This window comes from Kryptolebias marmoratus, linkage group LG6, assembly GCF_001649575.2.
Source record: "Kryptolebias marmoratus isolate JLee-2015 linkage group LG6, ASM164957v2, whole genome shotgun sequence".
Classification (NCBI taxonomy): domain Eukaryota; kingdom Metazoa; phylum Chordata; class Actinopteri; order Cyprinodontiformes; family Rivulidae; genus Kryptolebias; species Kryptolebias marmoratus.
In genome coordinates, this window is record NC_051435.1 from 4,062,025 (window position 1) to 4,086,439 (window position 24,415).

Genomic DNA, 24,415 nt, shown 5'->3' on the forward strand with positions numbered 1-24,415 from the left:
TGCTGATGGGCTCCTTTTAAGAGCCCCGAGGGAGAAAGAGAGAGATTCTGATATGAGGCCTGATGCCACATAAAAAGGGGGGGGGGCAGAGAAAACAAGAAGACAAGTGCATGACCTCGGACCCAGTAAGGGGTTCATCGTGTGATCAGTTTAGCCCACCAGAGGGTGCACAGTCCTGGAGCGATGATGCTCCTGCAGGACAGATGGAGTAAATTTAGAGTCTGTGGCTATTCTTATCACAGGGCTGCGAATGGGAGACGGCAGTCCTGGAAATGAGCTGTGGGGAAAAAAAACGAGGGGAGGACTCTTATTGTAAGGGAAGGGCTGTATTTGTTACAGCTTGTTCCTTCTTCTTCAGCTGTGAAATCCTGTAATTGAGATTGATATGAGCCACGCTCCAAGAACAAGGGCAGAATTACACTTCGCCTAATTGAATGGGAAAATTCATTCAATGACCTGCATGTAAGTGTGCCTGCTGCTTTATGAGATTTGCAGGAGTGAAATGAATTTTTCCTACAAAATTGCAATTCATTTTTTCTAAACACTGTGTGCATATTTTAAAAAGACAAAATGTGATACTTTACCCTATAAGTACACTAATAACCTCTTTTTTATTTCAGCGCAGAGCTTGTGGACTCCAGTGCCACTCGGTCCTTTTTCTGATAATCTCAGCATCCTCACAACAAACCCTGAGACTGCAGCTGGATTATGTTAAAGACGCAGCCCAATTTCTGGATGAGAGAACTCTTTCAAATCGATTTTAATGGATTATCTTCAGATAAGTTTCCACGTTTTTCTAAATAATTTTGGCATTTTTAACTCTAATGAAGTGGTTATCAGCATTTTATGCCAAAAACCAGGTTGAACCATGACTCCCTTTGCCTGACAGGTCTTGTAGGAAGTCACTGCTAATCATGCAGGACTTAGCAGAGCCTGGTATGTTCAGGAAGACCCTGATTTTTCAAGGCTTTGCCCTGTTCTGGGGATTGTTCTTTGGAATTCTTATTGCAAATGCGTCAGTGATAGCTTGTCCTGTGAGCTGTCACTGCATAGAGAAGAATGGTTTGACAGTTGTCCAATGTATGTCTCGCAACCTGGAAAAGATCCCACCAGATCTTCCTAGAGATACGGTTGTCCTGCTTTTAGCAGCCAATCACATCACCCACATCCCCAACCACGCCTTCAAAGAACTTCATTACCTTCAGGAGCTGGACCTGTCCAACAATGACATCGAGACGGTGGATGCTGGAGCATTTCAAGGTGTTTCTGACAGCCTCCTTGTGCTGGATTTATCAAACAATCACATCCAAAGTGTCCCCAAAGAGGCGTTCGCTCGCCTGCGGGCAAAAATCAGTCTCTCGAACAACCCGTGGCACTGTGAGTGCACGCTTCAGGAGGTCCTGAGGGAGCTGCGCCTGGATCCCGAGACGGTCACCGAGGTGGTCTGCCACACGGCGGTGCAGGAGGAGTACGCGGGCAAACCAGTAATCCAGGTGCTGGACTCAGGGATCAACTTCTGCAACTTTCACCATAAGACCACTGATGTAGCCATGTTTGTGACCATGTTCGGGTGGTTCACTATGGTGATCGCTTATGTTATCTACTATGTGAGACACAATCAGGAGGATGCCAGGAGGCACCTGGAGTACCTGAAGTCACTGCCCAGCAACTCTCAGATCAGCAAGGACTTTGACACCATCAGCACGGTTCTTTAGCAGGAGGTTTGTTGTTCATCTGTAAATATCTGAGTCTGTTTGGTTTTGTGCAGAGGGACTGTAAAGCTGCTGCAGCACATAACCACACACCTTTTTTAGTCTTTTATTTATTGAAAACAAATAATTTGATTGGGGATGCACTTTTTCTTTTTTCTCCAGTACCTGATCTACAGATATTTTCAACCTATTTTGACCAATATCTTATTCTGATATAAGGATATAATAAGATAAAGTTTACCTTTTTACAGTTTTTAGACAAAACTTCAAATTCAACCTGTTTTAATCAGCTTGAATCAACATAATTCTGAAATTAGCCACAACCAGACCAAATCATCTGCAAACCGATACCTATGACATTTTACAGACCCTGTCATGGGTCAAAATAAAATGTAAGGTATTAAGAACCTGTTACATCAGCTTAAGAAACCATGCACATGGTTTTACAGATCTTTTCCCTCAGTTTAGTTGATCTGTGCACGCAGATTTATCCACTTTGTGTTTGAGAGTAAGCAATAAATCATCATTTGAAAAGTTAAATAAATCCTTACTTCCAGGATTACAAACTTCTAATGAAGTCATCAAATCTTTAAAACTACAAAGATCACCTCAACAGCAGAAATGTAGACAATAAACCACAGTCTAATCTGAAAACAAGTCACTCTGAACTGAACAAATGTTTTGGAATCATCAATAAAGGATAAAAACTCTTCCAAATTTTACAAACATGAATGGGTCTATTAGTGTTGGAATAACTTTAAAAGAAAATTTAATGTCCGTTTCATGAATGTCTGATGTGGTTTAGAAAGAAACACAAACAATCTGTTGATGTTCTTGAATCTTACAGTCTGATGTTGCAATTTGAAGATGGTTTCTTACCACTTTTTAAACTTCCATCCAGACGGAAAACTAAACTAAACACAACACCTGCTGCACATAGACACAGAGTTACTGCAAATCTGTGCTCATGGTTTTTAAAGGTAGTCAGTGCAGAATCAGGAAGATGGGATGCAAACTACCACATGTGTTTGTTTACCTGTGGAAGGAGCCGAAATGACTGAAAATAGGCCAACAATGGCAAAGTCCATAGAAGAGCTGTTTGGAATGGAGAAGTCTAACAATTTTGATGCATTGGTATGTATTTATGCTCAGATCTGTTGAGTAAAGTATACTGATAAGGTCAAAACAGCAAACCTACTGGTTGAAAAATAGTTTGGATGCTGAGCTCTGTCTTTATGATGCTCCAGCCCTGCTTGACCTTCGGTATTTATTCTTAACAGCTGTCTTACTCCTTCTTTTTACCTTTCTTTCACATTTAGCAGCAAATTTAACATCTCCAAGAGTCTAAGTCTGTCTGATTCCACCATCTTTATTTACCTACGCAGACTACAGCCAGCCTAATGTAGGTCAGTCATGTGACTCAAACTTCTAAGTGGTGCAAATTCAGCCAAGTGCTTTCTTTACGTTGAACGTGGACCAAAATTTAGGAACTGACTTAAAACTACTAACATGAACTCATTCAAACTGCTCTATTGTTTGGTTTCCCTTTTTTGCAATGAGAACCATTAAAGTGACTGAACTGATTCTTCTCAAATTTTATTTTGACTCCTGACTCCTGCCGGGTGTTTTAAGGCTCCAATGACATTGTGTATCCCTGATTTTCATCTTTATTATGTCCAGTTAATTATATATATATTTTACCACAACAAAATATTTTTACTTTGGTTTCATTAAATGTGAGTAAATGTGGCACACCAACCACACAGAGCAACAGTCATAGCACAAAGTAAGCAACTCATTTTCCATAACAGATGATCAATGCGGACTGGAGGATAAATTTTCCTGCTCTGATGTCCGTCCATGATTGGATCTGGACTGAGATGAATTAGGAGAACGATGGTGTCTCCTGGTTATTTTTACAACAGCTGATTTATGTCATTTAGCTCATAAAGTCAAGATAGGGGGAAATTTTACCAGACCTGTGCTAATTTATGAACCAAGTGAAGACTGGTCTAAGAAATAATGTTCCCCTCTGCATCATCTGAAAGAGAACTAAGTTTTCAAACAAAAGAGTTTCAGTACATTCTCATCTTTCTGTCGATTCTGAAATTACCCAAGATTTATGGATCCCATTTTGGGATCATGTAAGTAAAGCCTAAACTCCTTGGAGGATTGACTATAATAGTTTTTTTTACAGAGGATAACAGGCTGGGATTTTACTCCCTTTAATATGTGATAATATATACACATGTTTTTTTCACAGCCTTGGACACAAGGCTTGTCACATCCAGATATATGAACCTACTTAATTCCTGCACATCTTAAATATGTATGAACTTTTAGACTTAATGCGTAACAACAAATAGAAAACAACCCCTTTTTATTTACCCACACAGAAAGAAAATTATTGCCCTATTGAGACTGACTTTATGGCCGTTTTTAAAATCTAGTTATCAGTAAATACCTAACATTGTTTTGGTTTTTGCCAATTCATGCAACACATATTTAGCTGATTGTTACACTTTGTTCATTTTTCTAATAGCTTTTTTCTGCTGGACTAAACAAACAATATAGCACCATTAGGTGAAGTGAAATTATCCCTTTTGAAAATAAATGCCATTTAAAATCTATGCAAACATAGTGTGTTAATGAATAATTGAAGGGACACAGAGGGAAAGATGTTTACACTTTAGAAACCATATGAGCGTCGAGCAAACTGATTTTGGAAATTCTAGCAGCAGGACTGGTGCTTATCTGACTACAGTGCATACATCTATAGTTTCACTTTTAAAGAGATAGTTCAGAAAACGTAGGATTCTTTTAAAGTAGGGTTCAATTAAATCTTTACAAACTGTAGATAGCTCCTTGAACATCTTCATCTTGGAGAAATGGAGTTGAATTCTGACTGGATTGATGAGCTAAAGGGCTAAACTGGGCAGTAGATTTCTGTTTTAAAACAGCTCCAATCTCAAATTATTTACAGCAGTTTGTGCAATTATCATTTTATAAACCTTCAGGCTGTTGTCAAGTTCATAATACATGGTTATTTCTGCAGAATAATTATGATATTCCTGTAAAAAAAAGTGCACTAGGCTGCACTGAAAGTGCTAAACACTAGCTTATATTAACACTAACAGTTTAAAATGTTTTTTAATTCAAACTTACTCTTACTGAGGGCACTAGCTTTTAAGCTGAACAGACAAAAATATGATGCAGAAAAGCCAATGTCCTCATAAGGGGACACAGGTCTCAGGAGATTGCATCAAAGAACTATGATGGAGCAATCTACTTGCTTTGCTCAGATGAGCCATTAGTTTGTCAATTTAGCCAGAATTAAGCTCCATTTCTTTCCAAACTGAATTCATTCAAAGAGCTATCTACAACAGGTAGGATATTTATTGTTCATATCTTTTTGACAGAACACTTCAGAAGATGGGAACCATCATTTTAATGTCAAAGCTTTCCAAAAACAGGATTTTAGAGACCATAAATGCTTGAAGTTGAGTGTTAATTTCTCTTTTGTTGATGACAAAATTCTCATTAAGCTGCTCTGATTTAAATCTAAACCTGAATAAATTCAAGGGACTTTAAGAGACACACAAAACAACATCTAGGGTGGAAAACTGTGTTTGAAGGATTTTATTTATTCATGCATAACATGCAGCACTTCCAGACTGTTGTTGAACTGCTAAACTCTCCACAGCACAAAGAGGTTTGGTTCTGCAGTTTTGCAATACATCACAGAGGAGTCACTTACAGCCGCGGTACGAGAACAAGCCATCAGAAACGACTGTAATATGAATTAATGTAGCTTTGCAGACGTTTTGCAATGGGCTCCAAATGTTATGTCTGTCTGAATGGTTGTAACACCAAAATACTTTTTTGTTCTTGCAGCAGCAAACAAATAACTCATTTTTTTTATTATTCTTATTCTCATTGTAGCACATCAGTGTTTGGACACAAAATCAATGTTGGAGTTAATTGTGTTCAAGTGCCTATTCTCTGGGATTTTTACACTGTAGCACTGTGAGCTATGATGGACAGCTGGGTGTCCCGTCCTCTCCCTGTCCACTATAGCCATTGCAGAGGCAGAAGTGTTTTTAAACATCATTGTTGCGTGTTTTTTGTGGTCTTATTGTCATTGTGTTAAGTGGTGACCCAACTAGTTGTGCAGGAAAGTTAAAATTAACACAAACTCATAATCGGCAACAGATGTACTTCATCTACTCTTTGTAGGAAGTGATTGTTTTAGTTTTACATATTTATTGTTGGGTATTTTTGTTTGTTTGTTTTTTACTTCTGTATTTTGTTAAGAGGTGTCTGTCTGTGCAGTTTTGACTTGTCACATGATGATATTAATACTGGCCAATGTGGATATGACATTAATGGTTTTCGAAAGGTTTGCACAAGTCAGCTGTGTTGTTAATTTTTAAAATGTTGTCCAACATGGATGTCTTTACAAACTCGTGACTAGCTGGTTTCTGTGAAGGAAGTGAAAAGGGCTCCTACTGTTTCTGATAATCATGTCAGCTGTCTGTTTTAGTGTTTACTGTGTGTTTGTTTTACTTCTGGAATTCATTGGACACCTTACCAGCATTTCAAAATAAAATGTTTTTTTCTCAACTCAATTTAATGGCCAGATCATTTTCTGTTTTATGATCTCATTTAAATTAAAGATAGAGAACATAAGACCATTTACAAGCAGCTCCATTTTCCTCTGAATACAGCTGCCTATAATATGAAAAAGTGTAATGTTCACTGGACTGTAGACAACCTCCCAGGATGTGGACGCAAGAGGGAATGCAACCCCAGGTTGATCCGACGGACTTTATGATTCACACCATTTTGAGCTCCATGAAAGAAGAGCCAGAGGCGCCGCTATTAGCAGAAAAACACAGAAAAGCAAGACTAGAATTCACAAAAAATACATGTTGACCAAAACCAAAGTTTCAGGGAGACGTTACTGGGACTGATGAGACAAAACTAAAGCTTTTTGGGCCCTTTAATATCAATTGTGTGTTATTAATTATTGTCTGTCTGCGCTCTTTGTTTTCCACCCTTGGTTGTCAGATTCTTGTTGTTCTGTTCCTGGTTTGGTTCTTGCATTTAGTTCTCTCAAAGTTATGAGTTCTTCTGTTTCATTTAGGTTGTCCTGATAAATTAAAGTCCCTGAATTCATCTACCTGCCTGATTTCTGCCTCCTTTGTCTCCATTCAGGTATTTTTTTTTACTATCCATCCATCTTCCTCGACAAAAACAAGAACTAAAACTTTATTTGAATTAAAGTTTGTTCAAAGAAAGTCAACAATATTTTATACAACCTTCAGGAAATTGTGCCATCTTGTAGGAAAGAAATGCAGCTTTCCTTTCTTATAGTCGAGTCATGAGTCAGTATCACCTGAGTACCTTAGTGACTGTGCAAGCACTTTTCCAATTATAAAAATGAGGCTCATGCTCCAAAACTGCCACTGCCTGCTGAAATGGGCCATGTGGTTAGGGCCAATTTTAGAACAACTAAATTCACATTATGGCTCACAGAATACTTTCTTTGCTCAGAGATGCATATTTTATTACTACAGTATAATAGATTCCCTGATAGTGTCATGATTAATAATTAATACTTATATATTTTCTTCTTTTGGGACCATTTTTACACCAACATTGTTGTTTGACAATAATGTACTCAGAATAAGTTAATCAGTTTTGTTCTATAGGGAAATTATTAAGTCATCTTGTTACTGTTTTATTTATATTTGTATAAATTTTTTATTTGTTAACAATTAATTGAACTAAATTTTCAATACTTTTAATATTTTATTTGAAAGTAAATTCCCCTTGTAGTTTCCATTTTTTGAGACTCTGCTCTTTTGAATAAAAGAGTTATTTCTTCATGCAGGATTATTGCAGCAATTATGTTTCCAGATGTATGTGAGTTGTCAAAAGGATGTTTTTTGAGCAAACTGGGTAATACAAGGCAAACACACTTCTTATTCTTGTACTTTGTTAATACTTTAAAAGACCTGTTATGTGTTGCATCCTCCAGTTGGTTCCTTTTTATAGTTTTTCTGAATTTGGCAGAAGAGCATTATATTTTGAATAATCTCTCTCCTGCATCTGGTAAGATCTTGTGTTTAATATTTTGTAAAATCAAAAAATGTAAAGAAAACCTCGTATACTCTAAACAACCTCTGTAAATTCTGTGGTGATATTGTTACTTCTTCCTTTTATCCCCTGTAAAGTGGAAATAATTCTTTGTATGCAAATGTAGCCACACATTCTTAACTTACTCTTATGTAACAAATTATAGATGGTAGTGGTAGAAACTAAGGGAACAGACAGACACATTTAAATCCAAACATGCACAAGGTGCAGATGACAAAAAAAAAAATAAAAAATGAGGATGGACCAGGGCTTTTGTGTATGACGACGAAACAACAACGAGCCTAAATCTGCTTTGAGGGGTGATCATTAAACCAGAACAGGTTTATTTGACCAGCAGAGGAACAAACTTCCAGATGAGCTACACAGGGACATACTGAAAACTCTGAAGAACAAGATCTAAAGAAAACTGGAGGGACAGTGATAAAAAAAAACCTATTCTCAAACTTTATAAAAGGACTTTGTGAAGATTTTTTTTATGAGAACCAAAGAGCTTCTGCTTCATATTGTTTGTTCAAGAGTATTATTGTTGGAAATAGTTGGTACTGTGAAGAAAATGTTTTGTTGTCATGTTGCCTTAATGTTAATAGTTTTCAGCCAATCCTCAAACTAAATGAAGACTCAGTGAGCTGCATAATGAAGTGATCAGGACAGCATCCTGCACATCTATGCTTTTCACTGAGCTCTGCAAGTTTGTGGAAAACTACCAGCGGCTCCATCCGCAGTATAAAATCAGGAATTTTATTGAAGGGAAAAAATGATGAAAATCTTACACTGGTTGCTCATCTGTTGCATTACAGTCAAAGCTTGGTGCAAAGTGGTGAAATGAAAGAAAATCTGGCAAAGGAAAGTCATTCTTCCGGTTAATGAAGTGGTGATTGGAGAAGTTGGACAGAGTTGGTGAACAGCTTATCTACCTTTTGATTTTACATTTCATCAAAAGGAAATGCAGTAATTGATCTGGAGGTGTTACTTCTCTCATACTTTCTCTCATGCTCAGAGAGATTTCAAGCTCTAAGCTGGCTGTTATAAAAATCCATCAATTTAGTGTTGGTTTGATCAATCCTCTCCTCTACAGCTTTGGAGATGAATACATTTTGATGCCTCTATATAGAGTATATTTTTTTGTTTATATATTTATACTTTCCTCTAATTACCTTGTAGAACAATGCACCCATTTTGGATTTCTGTGTTTGTTCATTTTGGTTGTTTGTGCTTTGGCACCATGTGTTCACGAAAATATATTTTTACCAAAAGAGAAAAAATCAAACCAACTGTATGTTCCTTTTTCTGACTCCAAGACCTTTTTGGCAGCTAAATCATCCACCGTCTTTTACAGATCCAGTAAAAGGTCATTTGCTGATTTAATATTGTAAAGATGTCAGCCTATTTTACAATTTAATGCTTTGAGATCTTCCTCACAGGTTCACAAAGGTTTCAGCTTTAGAACACGATTCATTTAAGTGTCTATTGATTCACTGACAGAAGTTTCATGAATTATTTCTTTCAATCAAACTACTTTAGTTAGTTTTATGAAAAGTTATTTTATTAGTAAAGCTTTAACAAATTGACCTATCAAAACAGGTTTCCCTTGAGTTTGAAGAAAGCCTTTTAAAGAACTGAATATCTTTGCTCACACAAAACTTCACACTGGCCTTAAACGACAACATCATTTATAAATCCTGACAGTTGTCCTTTCCTCGCTTACAGTTTCCTAACCCCAAACCGCTCAAGTCTCACAGATTTGGACAGTTTGGGCCATTTGGAGGACATTTGGGTAGCAGGTGGCAGAGACACTGCCAAGGAAAGTCTCAGTTTGAATCCCTGAATATGTGAACGTGTTCAGCAGCATCGTCGTGTCCTTGAACACAGTGACGGGCAGCCACACGTCAAAATCTGTCTGATCTCACATGATGGTTTCACACATCCGTGCTACACATGTTTCAGTAAATGAAAAATTTTCTGAAGATATTTTGATGCAAAAAATTCCAGCATCAACAATTTTCCGTTAAGCTCATTAATAATTTGGGCCTAAATTTTGAAAAAAATCTAAGTATGTGGTTCCAAAAGTAGAGGTTTGAATCCCATCAAACATTAAGGGGGAAAATCAAATTCATCTTAAAAATGACCCTAACTGTATAAAAGATTACATAATCTTGACAAGACACTTTCTTAAATAACATATTAGTAATGTTTGTACACTTCAGCTATAGTCGAGTCATGAGTCAGCAGCTTTTATTTTGTCAAGATGCCAGTTTAGTTATGAAAAGACCAACTTCCTATGACTCCTTTAAACTTTGACTGGTGTTTTTACTGTTATAGAGCTCCAAAGTGTCAGGATTTGTGTTGTTCTTTGAGTTTCTTTAGTATTTGGGTTTATTGTTTTCATGTTTTGTCTTTGTATAGTTTCTGCTTCTTGTGTTCCTGTCATCATTCACTTCTTCTCTGTCATCGCTTGTTTACCTGCCACGCACATCTTCACCTGCTCCTCGTTAGTAATCACTCACCTGTGCCCACTTCCCCTAATTACCCTCTACTTTTAAAACCCGGCCATTTCCTCCTTTTTTTTTTTTTTTTTTTTCTCGCTGGTCTGTTGTCATGTTTCTCTTGCTGTCTGGAGTTTGCTACAGTTTTGGATTTAGTTTTGTTTTTGTTGCCTCGTCAGCTTTTTTTTTTTTTGTTCCTTTATTTTTAAATAAATTATTTTTATTCCTGAAACTACAAGATGAGTCTGAGCATTGGGTTTGCTGCAATCTCCACCCAACCTGATACAAAGAGGGCTGGCTCTTATCATTTGTTTTGTCCAAATTCCATTGTTGTCTAAGAGGGAAAATATTCCGGGTGTTTTGTAGATTTTGTCTAAGTTTTAAGATGTATTGCTACCAAAAGCCACAGCACACTATGCCTGATAAAGCTGTTTGATGTATTTTTCTTTCTGTGGGAGAAGTAGCAAATTGAAAAGTGTGATAAAAACAAAAGACTAATTACAATAAGGATGCTGATGCAATGGCACCCTTATTAACAACTTGAAAAACCACAAGAGAAGGACTTGTCATCTTCTAAGTTTTTCCTAAATCTTAAATGAAAAATAAGACCATTAAAGTATGGTCCTATTGGTTCCTACTTGTATTCTCTAATAGTAACTTGATCTAAATTTACCTTGCATACTAACATACCAGACAATAAGTTAAACATATTTTGTAACAATCAAACTCAGAATTATGAACAGGTAGTTTATAATGATCCCTGACATATTCTACATTGTTTTCTGTCATCTTGTTCTAATAGGAAAACTTTCTTTTCCCACAAACTCAAGAGCACTTCATCATAATGCTGTCTCTGAAAACTGTAATTACTGCTGCATCCACAGGAGCCGATAAGAGAAAGTGTTTAATTTGCCCCCTGCTACAGTAAATTTCACATCATCTGGTGGCAGGTTTAGCAAACAGTGCTTTGTTTTCAGCTTAAGCACTCACGCTGCCCTCCGTGAGTTCCACCTGTGCAGGTGCAACTGGTAGTTTATCAAACAAAACCTTTCATCTGAAGTAATTACGCCCAATTTTATCAAGATTGATATTTGTGAATGAGTTTTATGTAGTCTATCTTTTCTCCGTTTCAAGAAAGGTATTGATTTGTGTGTGCAGGCTTTTCGGACATCAAAGTCCAGAAAAGAGAAAATAAAATAGCACCTATAAGAAATATATATTTTTGTGCCGTCTCAAAGCCCCCAATTTTGTGGCTCCAAGCAATCATCCTCCCCCCGCAGAGATTAATCGCTGCCTATTAAGTCTGTGTAAATGTTTGCCAAACATGACTGCAGATTTTGGAGGGCACTGGACTTAAATCAATACCTGAGTTTCAACAACATGATGTCAGAATCTGACAAGCAGAGCAGCGCAGTAAATCAGGTTCTCAGCAGAGGAGGTGACCTGCTTCAGAACAACGTCTGGTTAATGGATTTTTAAAACGGGGACGTTCAGAGCTGGGCTGGAAGTCAGACGAGGAGATGGTGAGAACAAAAATTCAAGATGTAGAGACTCGGTGGAGCATTAATCATTGCACTTCAGCAGCCTTACATAGTTTATTATGATAACTGCCAGCTTTTATTTCAATGCTGGAAGTCCCTAATTACTGTCCTAATATTAATACACTGTTCAGACAATGCTTGGGATGAGTCTTTCTATTGTTCTGCTTTGACTGTGAAATAAAAAGCACAGAAAGTTAAACTGAACTTGCAAAAACAAAAAAAGTACAGTTAACTATAACTTTTACATATAAGAAGTGTGCAAAGTTTGTGATGAAAATATGTGAAATGTAGTCAGTCTGTGGCAGAACTAAATATATTTATTGAAGCATTTTGTTTCACCCTCTTGAAGCCCTCTAAAGAGAGAGCGATAGAGAGAGGTAGAGAAACCCTGGTGACATTGGGTCAATTTGGACTGAAGGCCACGGGAGAGTTAAATATTACTTTAATTTTACTGGGAAAAGAAAAATGTTTTAAAATTTCTACACACTCACTGCAGCTTTTATCAGAGTAGAAACTTTTATTAGGGGAATAAAAGCCTTTCAGCTACAGACAAGAGAAGATAAAAACATTTATATCTTTCTTTTTTTTTGCATTTCAGAGTTTGGTTTTGGGTGTTTTATTAAAACATTTAAAATGTTTCATTTGCTCAAACAAGAGTCATCTATCTGACAGACAGGATGGAGTTTGACAGACATTGTTAAACCTTCCTCAGATTCAGGGTTGCTCCTGGCATGCTGGTATTATTTCAGGAATGACATTGCACCATTACAGTCATGACACAAGAATGTAACTTTCCTGTGAATTATGTATTTGTGTCCATGCAGCCCAAGGCTGTTTGTGGATCGTGTAAGTTTAAACTATTTTTATGTCTCAGACATAAACCATCGACTCAAGAACTCGGGATTTTAGTTTTTATGGTCATGGCCGTTACTATGTAAGAACGATTTCTCCAAAGCAATAAAACAGATATAGAGGGGAGATGTTTAGGACCTGACCCACTCTCAGTAAATATCTTCCAGCTTTAAAAAATGAACTCTTAACAACAGTCATGGAGCTGGATTTTGCATGAAGGGTCAATATGATGTGTCAGCAATTTTGGTGGGAAAATAAAGGCATTTTTATGATGCTGAATATTTTGAATCCACATATCTGTTTAGGTGGAAGCTTGAAGGTCAAAGAGGAGATATATGGATGCAGTCAGAGAGGGCATGGAGGTAGTTGGAGTGAGGACAGAGTTAAATGGAGGAAGATGACTTGCTGCAGTGACCCCTGAAAAAGGAACAGCAGAAACTTTTTGTTTTTTACTTTTTTACATTCAAACAATCAAGTTTAGTGGAACCAGTTCACATAACTAAGTTAAAACCTTTTGTTTGACGGATCACACAAGGTCATTGTTTAAAACTTTGCCATGCAAGGCAGCGGGTGATATCCATTCCTTCAAGTTACGCTATTTTCATTTTGTATTTTAACTGTTAGTGCCATATATTTAAAGAGAAAGTGAACATTAAGTGCAATTACTCTCATTTATGCACTGTGCTTGATAAGTTAAAGAATGTTTAAAGGTTTCTCTGTCCTTTAGTGTATTCAGTTTGGGCCATTTTTGGCATAACAAATCATGAATAGACCTGCAAATTTACATTCCCCATCGTGTTTCCCTCTAATGTAAATTAGACTGAGAATGGAATGATTTAATTTGCTGTACACCAAGGTCACAGGATCTGGTGTTTGTCTCTGCAGAGGGGTTCTTCCACATATCGATGTTCCTGTGCTGGGAAGCTATCAGACTGATTCACACTAAACCCAACGTTTTACTTTTTGGAGCTGAGGCAAAAGTGACTGAACTTTTAACCCTTTTTTCCCCTCATGGTAACTAACGATGCCTCACTTTACAGTCTTTATATCACAAATAGCCTAAAGTAGAACTCTGGAAGCTGGCTGAGTCTCATTTTTGATGTTTTGTTTTTCCCAAAATGACTTTCACTCACTTTGTAGAGGTCTGGTTTAATCTGAGTGAACTGCTCCTTTTAATCACACAAATGAATGTTTTGGGGATTTGCAGGTGTGGTTCCTTCTCACACTGTTTTAGTGTCTAACACGGCCTGTAAAAGAAACTTCTTGTAACCAAATTATCATCAGACTGCAATCTACCAAACAGCTGTTGGCCTGTTAGAGGAGACTGTGAGGTTCGAGGGCACTGCATCTGTTTTTAATCATACCAGTGTTCATCCAATTAGGGTCCCAACAGATTTCAAATCGTGCACGGCTTTTCACACACTCAGTGGTAGATCACAGCGACAGAAACATAATTACATTTCAGGAAAAGGTGGATCAACCACAATCTGTGTCGTCCATATCAGTCACTATGTTTTATTTATACGGCCAGCCAAAGGTGCTCTTGTCAGAATAAATTGAATAAGTTTCGTATTTAATGAACTTCAATAAAGATTATGACTTTAATTATGCAATTTGCAGGATTAAACTATGCAAATAGGCAAACAGGTTTCTGAAAACAGCAGCTTTAATTTGTTTATGCTGCTCTGGAACACCAGGAATTTGTAGGTATGCTACAAAATAAGACATTCACTGAAAATGTGTGAGGAATAAATAGGTTTCAGCTACTCACTAAGAGGTTGTCACACTACCAATCACAGTTTAATATGACACTTTTCTCAAAATTAACATTTAAAACTAAACTTAATTAAATATTGCATATCTGAACATATTGCAGAAAGGTTAGAACTACATGAATCAGTAAAATCTGAATTAAATGTCCCATTGGTTTAAATGGAGGGACAGGATTAAAAACTTATACTACAGGCAGCCCATCCTGGAGTTTGTCTATAATGGCTTCAACTTCCAGCTTCCTGTCCTGTGTCAAGTGATATCATACCTCAATGATCCTCTCCTGTGACAAGTCAGCCCACAGCTGGTGTAATTAGCCCTTGAGGTTTGACATACCAGTTCTGGGTCATGGTTCATGTCTGAGTGGGTCCAACTTGTTCAATTAAGAAAAGATCAGGGTGCCTGGATGGCCATGCAAGGACCTTAACGTGACACAGACAGTCTATAGATACAAGTGCTGCGTGTGGACATGTGTTGTCTTGTTGACAGACTGTGCCAATGCTTTGTCTCAGGAGGGGTAAGATATGTAGGCACAGGCTGTCACTGATGTAGCCCTGTGTAATCAGAGCCCCCTGAACCACTCATCAGTCCATGTGTCCCTTTATGGCACCACTCCAAACTCAACTTCATTTTGCTCATGGGATGTCCAGCTGATGCCAGTTGTTGAGCCACATCGCAGGATGATTTGGGGTGTTGCTAAATAAATAAATAAATAAATAAAAATCCAATACTTATGTCCAGATGGTAGGAACAGATGTCATGGGTTTTTGTAATACTTGATGGTGTTTCCTTGGTATGATCTGTCTTTGATGATGAAACCTTGTCAGAGTGACATCTTTAAGCTCCACATAACAGACAAGCCCATATTATAACCCCTATTAAATTATAAAACTCCATTATAATGCTTTGTAATGACTGTTAGACATTCTGACAACTGCCTGATAACACTATTGCTCCACTCATGATGCTACCACTTAAGACCTTCAGTGTCCATTTTTAAAAATGCAAGCTCCTTGCAAATCAAATCACCTCAGTACCAATTGCTGTTCTGCATGTGGACTAAATTATGTCCAAACTGGACTATTCCATCTGAGTGCTTAACCTTTTTACCAGTGAGTTAAAATTTCTAATTTGGTTTAAGATGAGGTTATGAGAAATGTACATTCATTGGGGGAAAATTAAGGGGACAAGTAGAGACAATTTGTATTATAAACCTATCTTTGTTATGTTATATTACTGAAGAAAATTAATTAGAAACACCCACGCCAAGTTTTTAAAATAAAACAAGAGGTTTTAATACGTCACCTTTTCCCTTGGTACCCATTCCTCCCCCTCCCCTCCTCTCATTCAGTTTGTGTACAGGGATATTTAAACTGAGTTATGGTCACAGCCCAGCCAGGACATTTATCGGACCACTGTCCTTGTCTCAGTATACAAGTAGAGGAGAAGAATCGATTTGTTGACCAAAGCACATCATTATGTCTGCCATTATAGCTTCTGATGTTTCCCCTTTTAGCTCATAAGTATTAGGTTGTTTCTGGTTGACCTTTCACCTTACATTTCTTAACAACTGATAAACTGTTCATCTTACAGTAAGCTGGTACCATGTTGAACTGGACAACTTTACAACTTTGTAAAGTAAAGTTACGGTTCGAAGTTCTTTATATTTGTGTCTTTTATTTTCTCATACCACCTTCTTCAATTCCTTCTGGATAAAACCTTGAGATGATACCTGTGGATGGACAGAGCACAAAGCCTAATTAAACACAAAGAAATCTTTACATGCTGTAATATTTTGATCTAAAACAGCACATCTAATTCCTGGGTTGGACTCTGTGAAAGCTGACTTTGTACGATTTCTCTCAGACTAAAACGTCAATCCCATATGTATTTATAAAAGAAAACAATAATTGCACCAAAGTGTTTTACATAAAAATAAATAAATAAAAAGGACAAACAAACAAAGAACATTTTACAAAAGCAGTAAAGATTGGCATTCAAACTCAAACGCCTGGTAATTGGCAGCCATTTACAATTTTATCATTTAAGGACACATTAACCATCGATCTGAGGTAAATATTGTGTGAATATTATTTTTTAACACTCTTTATAACTTTGCAATGAGTACCTTTACGTTGCTAGGTCAGATAAATAAGTGGGGGAAAAAACATCCAGGCATTTTCCTGTGGACTAAAATGCCACAAAGTACAAAAGTCTCATATATAGTGAAGTTGTCATAAAAAAGAAGTTCCCAACTATCACTGAAGGCAGTTTGGGGTCAGCGTAGTCCAGTGGAAGGGTGATTCGATCCACAGCCCCTGCAGCATGCTGACTTGTCCTTGGACAAGACACTGGTCCAACCCGCAGACAGGTTTATTGGTGTTTAAGAATATGAAAAGTATTGTATATTGAGTGTAAAAATATATAATTGCAAGTACTCTGTGAGTGTGTGTATGAATGGATCAATGAGAAACTCTGTAAAGTGCTTTGCAGAACCTGGAAAGGTTAAAAAGGCAGTATATAAGTGCAGACCATTTCCAGTCCTTCTGTTAAAAGAAAAGGAGCAGATATAAAAATGTTACTTGGCTGTGTCAGTAGGTCAAAGCTGAGAAACAGGGACAACCAGCCATCCACAGAAAGTTATGGATTTTTTTATTGGAGTCACAAAATATGCCACACTTTGACATTTAGAATTGTAAAACCGTAACGACAGACGTCTGTGTTCCATAGTTCTGAGCACAGAGCAAAAATTAAATAAAACAATTAAACCCCTGAGTCCAAATGCATATATGGAATAATTGTTTACAAACAAAAGGGCTCTCCTCTCCACTACTATTATCAATATAAATACAAACTCAGACTATCACACAAAGCCCTGCATGTGCCTCAAATTACCAAAAATGTTGCTCTTTCTGTGTGGACTTTGCATGGTCTCCCCCTCTATGTGTGGTGGCCATCTTGAATGGGGTTGATTCCAAACATTAATAAGCTGTAAACGTATGTTCCTTGATTACTTTTTGAGATATTCATTCAAATTCATGCTCTAGATCATAAGATGTTTTGCTAACACTAATGACAATGAACAAACAGACTTGGGGTAAAACAGCATAGACTTTGGCGGTGAGCTTTATTTATGTAGGATTCCCATTTTGGTGATTGCTTCTGAGTCTTCTGTGATGGTCATCATTCAATCATCCTCTGAATTTCATGAGAGATAAATCAATAAAGATCATCTACAGTTCATATATCATCCAAAACATTTCAAGAATCCGGAGCGATCTCAGTTCACATAGGACAAGGCCAAAAGTCAAGATTTTCAGGGCCTCAGGAGCCACTGAATTAAAACCAGGTTCTGTTTCTGTTTCTGCTCAGGAACACTTCCACAGATCACTGTCTGTAAACACAGTTCACTGTGCCGTCCACAAATGCTGCTTAAAGCTCTATCAGGCAAAGAAGAAGCCAGATGTGAACACCATCCAGAAACGCTGACGTCTTCTCTGGACCAAAGAGGAGAACTGTTCTGAGGTCAGACGGATCAAAGTTTGAAATTCTTTGAATATAATTTATTTTGGAAACCATCCTTTGTTTTAAAGAAGAGAGGAACCATCCAGCTGTTATCAGCTCACAGTTTAAAGTCTATATCTGTGATGGTTTAGGTGCATTAGAGCTTCTGGCATGGGCAGATTATGCATACAGAAGGGCTCCATCAATACAACAAATTATATACAGGTTTTAGAACCACATGTTTCCACCAAGGTGACTTGTTCAGAGAAAGCCTTGCATATTTCAGGAACACCATTCTAAGCCACATACTGCATCCATTACAACAGCAGAGCTTCATAGTAGAAGAGTCCAAGACCTGCCTGAAGTCCAGACTTCTCATCACCTGAAACCATTTGATGCACCATGAAACATAAAAATTCAGCAAAGTAGTCACAGGACTGTAAAACAGCTAGTCCTCCATCAGAGCAGAATGGGACAACATTCCCTCCAAAACCTGCAGCAGCTGCTCTCCTCAGGTCCAGATGTTTACAGACTGATGTTAGAAGAAGAGGAGATGCTTCAGAGGAAAACATACTCGGTTCATGTTTAATATTTTGAACTGAATATGAGTTTTTTTGGTTTGTTTTGGCGTTTTTTTGTAATTGAAAGTCCAATTCGTTCTCCTAACAAAACAACTATTTAAAGTTATTCTAAGAAGTTTGTTTTTTCAGTGGTTTCATTTTTGTTCTCATTTCATGACCAGCAGCTTTTTGTGTTTTCATTCCGTTTTGTCGCTCTCATCAACTCATCAAGATTCATGGATGTCCTCACATCAGATGTTTGGAGCCTGCTGTGTGTTTGTGTCCCCTCTGTGTTGGGAAATAGGGAACAAAGAGCCTATTTGAGGCTGTTTCTGCGGAGCCATTGTGTGCCACGGTCAGCTGTCACCCACTGACTTAATGTGGCCCCACGTTCGCTGCATGAAAACACATTTCACTGACAGCATGTTCCTTCATTTGGTAGCCTAATTAAAGCATGGGATCCTGAGCAAAAGGGCTCATCAGGTTGAAACAATTTCATCCTGGGGAGGCACCTGGAGCTGACCTGTTTCTCTGCCCCATTTGGCATGTTGCCTAGTTTCTCAAACCGGTAAAAGCAGGTTATTTATGTACGTTGTAATAAAATGGTGTTTCCTCATAAAGAGGGGAATAGAGTCGGGCCTGCCCTTCAGTGCTGAACTAATAAACTCAAAGAGCTCTTACTAAACGCTAAGGAGACAAGTCTGCCCTGTTTCCCTTCTGTGGGGGGTGCTTACAATACCTGCATACGTCAGTGACTCACTCCGGCTCTCTCTCTAGAAATTGTTTTGTACTAAAAAGAAATAATCACATCAACAGCATCCGACTCGGCCTCCATTACACAACAGGAGGGGAAGAGATACTGACTGAGCGAGGAGAGCAGGGAAACTTCAGGATCTCTAATCCTCTTTACACCGCGGGGCAGAAAAACTGATTCCAAATCAGGTGAAAGATATTACAATAAGCACTGGGAGATGTTTGAAATAACATTTCCAGAAACAAATTCAGGGAAACCTATTGCTGTTTTCTGACGTGACCTAGAAAAAGGACACAAAGACGCTCGTCCCGGTTCCTGAATTGTAGAGTTGATGCTATAAACGGTCCGATCTGTAAGAGGAATTATTTATAGTCACAATGCTCTCTCTGTAGCTTCCAGCTTCTCTCCGTTTTATCGGATGGCCTGATCAAACCAGAGACATGACAGCAACCCCCTCACTTTAACCGAATCTGCTTTTCTTAATTATAAATCCCTCTGATACTTTGCACTTTGAACCTGATACAAGACAGACATGATAAAGTTGTTTTCGTAGACAAAACTGATCCAACGAATCAGGATTTTACTGCAAGATGAGGATGATGAATGACTATGAGAAGCACTGATTTTAGGAACAAAAAAGTCCTTGAAACTAAGACTTTAATCCTCATTGACTGCACAGCAAATCTATTCCTTTTAATGGAAGTCTGATAACTTAATTCTCTTAAGAAAAAAATCGCTTTAATCAAAAAGAAAACACCTTATTTAATAGTCAATATTTTGATGAAACAGTTTAACCTGTTGGCTTATTTTCAAATATATTTCCAAGCAAAAATATGAAAGAGACATATATGCTCCTTTGTTCCTAAGCTGACATATTTATCTCCCGTCACCAAAAGCAAAATATTCTTAGGTTTTTGCCCATGTTTGTGTGTATGTTGGGCTGTGGTGTTAGCAAAATATCTTATGCACCATTAGATGGATTTGTGTTGGTGTAGATTATTAGTCAACCGAAACACGTCAACATTAAGTTGCAGCAGCTGGACTTCTCTTGTTACTTTAAAAAGTTTCATCTCTTACCCAAAAGGCCTCTTTATTTTTGATGATTTAGGAGTTCCAGCCTTACCTTCGAGAATCAAGAAAAGAAGTCTAGTTGCCTTCTATTGAGGATTTTCAGAAAGAGATCACTGAATGAACATCTACAACTGATTAAATTAAATTACATTCATTCCAATCATTTTGTTTTTAGAAGGTCGTGATGTTCAGACAGCCGTTTAATGTTTTTAGACAGCAAAGGTTATTTTATAAAATGTTCAGCATATCTCTGTACCACAATAATTTAATGTGAGGACTAAGTTCAGTGAGTTCTCTTCTAAAAGAACCAGTAAAAGACTCATATTGATTGATTTTCTGTTGTGTGATGACAGAAACAAAAGGAACAGCTTCTTATCAGTAAAGTTACACAAGTTTTAATTATCCAGTGTTTAAATGTTGTATTTTCTTTCACTTCACGATAATCATTGTTTTCATCAAGAACAAACATTCATGCAAATTTATTAGAATTTACTGAATAGACCTTGGTGACAACTTATTAAAAATGTTTCAGTTTTATTTACTACATGCGTGCTATAAACACAAGACAAGGTTTGATTAGATTCCTAGCTTTGAAATAAACACTTTATGGTCTTGAAAGTACAACTCTTATTCCAATAAAGTTATATTTTATGTCAAATGTAAATGAGAACAGAATAAACCTCATAAACTCATATTTTAGTCACTGGCTCATTTTTTTGAGATCTGTTTCTGCCTTCAAATTTAAAATCTTTCGAACCTTTTTTTTTTCTAAAAATGGTACAGTTTTTTTAGTTTTTACATTTGATGTGTTTACTGTGTTCCACTGTCAATAAAACATGTTTTTTTGAGAATTACAAATCATTGCATCCTTATTTTATTTGCATTTTACACAACCTCCCAACGTTTTTGGAATTGGGGGTGTGAAAAGGCACACAAAAACAGACTTACAGTTGAATTATTGTTACAATTGAAGGCCAAAAACAAATGCAGTCATGGGTCCTAATTCAATCTCACAATTCACAGTCAACGTGAAAAGAGTAATTTTTTTTTTTTTTTTTTCTCAGAACTGCTCTCAGCATCTTCCACAGACCGATCAGTGATGTGCACGGAGCAAACTACAGCGCTCGTCTTTCACATTCTGCTAAGTGCCCACGAAGAAACTGCTGAAAGGGAATGTGGAGCAGGGTACTATTTTAGAAAAGGAGGCTAAGAGATGCTTTACTTTAAGGAAATTTTGAATCTTTTTCCTAAAACACTCTTCCCGTTCAGGGTCACAAGGGGCTTCCCATCTTCCCACAGGACTAATGCACACAGAGAGGAGTGCTTCTTTTTGTTATTGTGCTGCAGGGTTTAGACAAAATGATGTTTGAGTTGGGTATGTCATCCATTTTTGTGTGATACAACAACTGATATGCTGTTGAAAATAAAAGCCAAGCATTTCACATAAGAATGCATATCGCCCGCTGCCTTTCAAGCCAGTTTTAGACTAAACATTTTGGTCAAACCTTGAAAATAACATCATGCTCAATATTGTAAGCTATCCAATGATCTTGCATGATCTGTTAGAGCTCAGACTGTGTTGTGATTGGCTGTCAGCTTCCAACACTCCAAATTTTAGCCTAATATCTGTAAAAATTCAGGGCCGACTCCGAAGAGTAATAAGTTGTAGATATCAATCCAGTCATTACTTTCTGAAAGTTTCATTAAATTTGTTCAGCGATTCATGAGATATTTTGCCAACGGAACAGGCAAACAAATCCACACATCCAGGCCAAATAATTATTGTTCCACCTTCACCTTCAGAGGTGGCGATAAAAATCAATATTTGAACTGATAAAGTAAGGCCCTTTAAACGGATTTCTTTGCTCCCTGCTCTGCTACGTTGTTGATCCTTCTGGGTGTGATGATCTCGTGGTTGAGGGGAAAACTGACCCAGAGAGAAGAAGAGAAAATCGTCTGTAAAATTAGGATTAACTAACAGCAGGTAGTAATCTTTGTAAGTAGGCTTTTAGCAGAAAGTTGAAGCTAAAAGATCCTTGAGTACATTTTTCTATTTAAAGCTTGACATATGTAAAGGCTGATAAGGTACTAACTTTTATACAAAGCATCACTTCAAAGTTGACTGAACTATCCCTTTAAGCTCGTAGTTGGAAGTTTGCAAGAAGAAGATAATTTTTCACTTCCTATCACAAATCCTGTTGTTGATAAATCCTTGAAAACATATTTTCTCATTCATTTGGATCAAAGAGCACAAATGCTCTTAATAAAATTAAAAACTGGACATTTTGGACATTTTAAATTTCTCCAAAAGGCAAATAAGAGAACAACGATGCCTTCTTGCAATGCTTTGGTTTGACACGACTGAAAGGCAAACACTTGATAATGATTCATAAATCTTACAAAAAATAAAAATTACTGCTGCCATGCTTTTACCTGTGAAGCACTGAGGTAGTCATGCAGACATGACTTCTTTAAAATTACATGATTAATGCGAATAAAAACAGTCTTTCTTATAATTGTTCAAAAAGTATGTCAGTTTTCTTTTAATTGAGGGAGATTGGTCTTCACGCTGATGTAAATGGGCTAAAGGAGCAGAAGGAAATATTGTACACTTGATTAATGTTCTATTTTAGTCATCCTTTTCTTCAAAATCCAGTTCATTTCAAAGAACAAAAGGCAAAAAGTAAAAGATTCCGCTTCCTCTGAGAAAAAATGGGTTGTTAAAAATACAATCAGCTAACATTTTGATCAATAAATCCCTTAGAGAGATGAACTTTGTATTGAGTTGGTTGCATTTAAATACATAAAAAGCGTTTTAATAATCTTGCGCATACAAATACAGAAAAGATGCTGATTGTGCTGAAGTTTCAGCACAGAGCGATCAATGCTCTGCAGGAAGGAAATGTCCAAACAGGTTGTCCAACGCTGTATGAATTCACCTCACTGAATATGCATTAACTCTGTCAGGACTGGGCTGCAAAGAACCTTCCTTGCAGAAAGTAATTTTATTTAACCAAATTGGTTAACCCTCCTGTGGCCTTCGAGTCAAATTGTCCCAAAGTTACAAGGGCTTCTCTGCCTCTCCTCGTCTCTCCCTCGTTTGAGGTCTTCAGGAAGGTTAAATGCATCCTGCATTAAATCACAGTAGTACAAAAGTCTCAGATTATGCTTTCCAGGTAGTATTCCCTTGTGTCAGGCTGAGGTTTAGAGTCAACACTTCTTCTTGTGTACAGAGCAGAAAGTGGTGAAAGTTTCTGCAGGAGAAACTCATTTTGGCAAATATGGTAACACCAGCAGCAGCACTTTGGGTATAATAATCAGAAAATATTCCGTTTTAGATGCTGAATTAAAGTTTACAGATTGTTCTTTAGGTCTTCCACACAAGATAATGTGAAACAAAATATCGCCTGAAGGCCGTCAGTGGTTCTTGGACAGCATCCATTCAGCCCTCAATGTCCTTAAATAAAAACAAAACTATTTTAAAACAATTTTGACAAACTCCTGCATTTTATAAGTGGAACTTCAGGTCAGTTAGAGCTCAGAGTATGCCCAGGGGATAACTCTCAGCTACTCCCTTACTAAACTGGAGCTCAGTGTCTGTAAAAATGAGCAATAGCCAGTTTTGTGTTTCATAAAATTGTTGAGCTCATGAACTGGTTTGACTTCAAAAGTCTGTCAGTTGTAGATGTACATCTCATGATTACTTTTTGAGAATTTGGTAGTTAACGTGAGATATTTTGCTAACAGGCAGACAAACAAACACAGACAGGGCAATTAGCCTACATATCTTTCATGATGATGGAAGATAACCTAATATTAAGTTGGGCTCAATAAATCCTGAAAACCTTCAGAAAATGCTCCTTTCTGTTTGTTGGTTAAATCAAATGAAAGCTCAGTATTATTTGAGTAGCAGAAACGATGTTTTTAAAGCTGTAACACTTCATGAAGACCTGCAGATGTTGAGGGAAAGCCGGAGACCTGATGTAATGTCCTGCAATGTCTCCTC

The 24,415-nt window shown here is 37.3% G+C and overlaps 1 protein-coding gene across 1 annotated transcript; it reads left to right on the plus strand.

Moving 5' to 3' along the window:
• The first annotated feature begins 626 nt into the window (after positions 1-626).
• LOC108244289 (leucine-rich repeat-containing protein 3-like) lies at positions 627-6,776 on the plus strand. The gene has a single exon (XM_037975945.1). It carries the CDS (start codon positions 915-917, stop codon positions 1,713-1,715), a length of 801 nt encoding a protein of 266 aa, XP_037831873.1. The 5' UTR covers positions 627-914; the 3' UTR covers positions 1,716-6,776.
• Positions 6,777-24,415: the final 17,639 nt, after the last annotated feature.

Bases quoted from the DNA above. Each gene is read 5' to 3' on its own strand.
- LOC108244289 (XM_037975945.1), top strand. From the start codon at position 915: ATGCAGGACTTAGCAGAGCCTGGTATGTTCAGGAAGACCCTGATTTTT.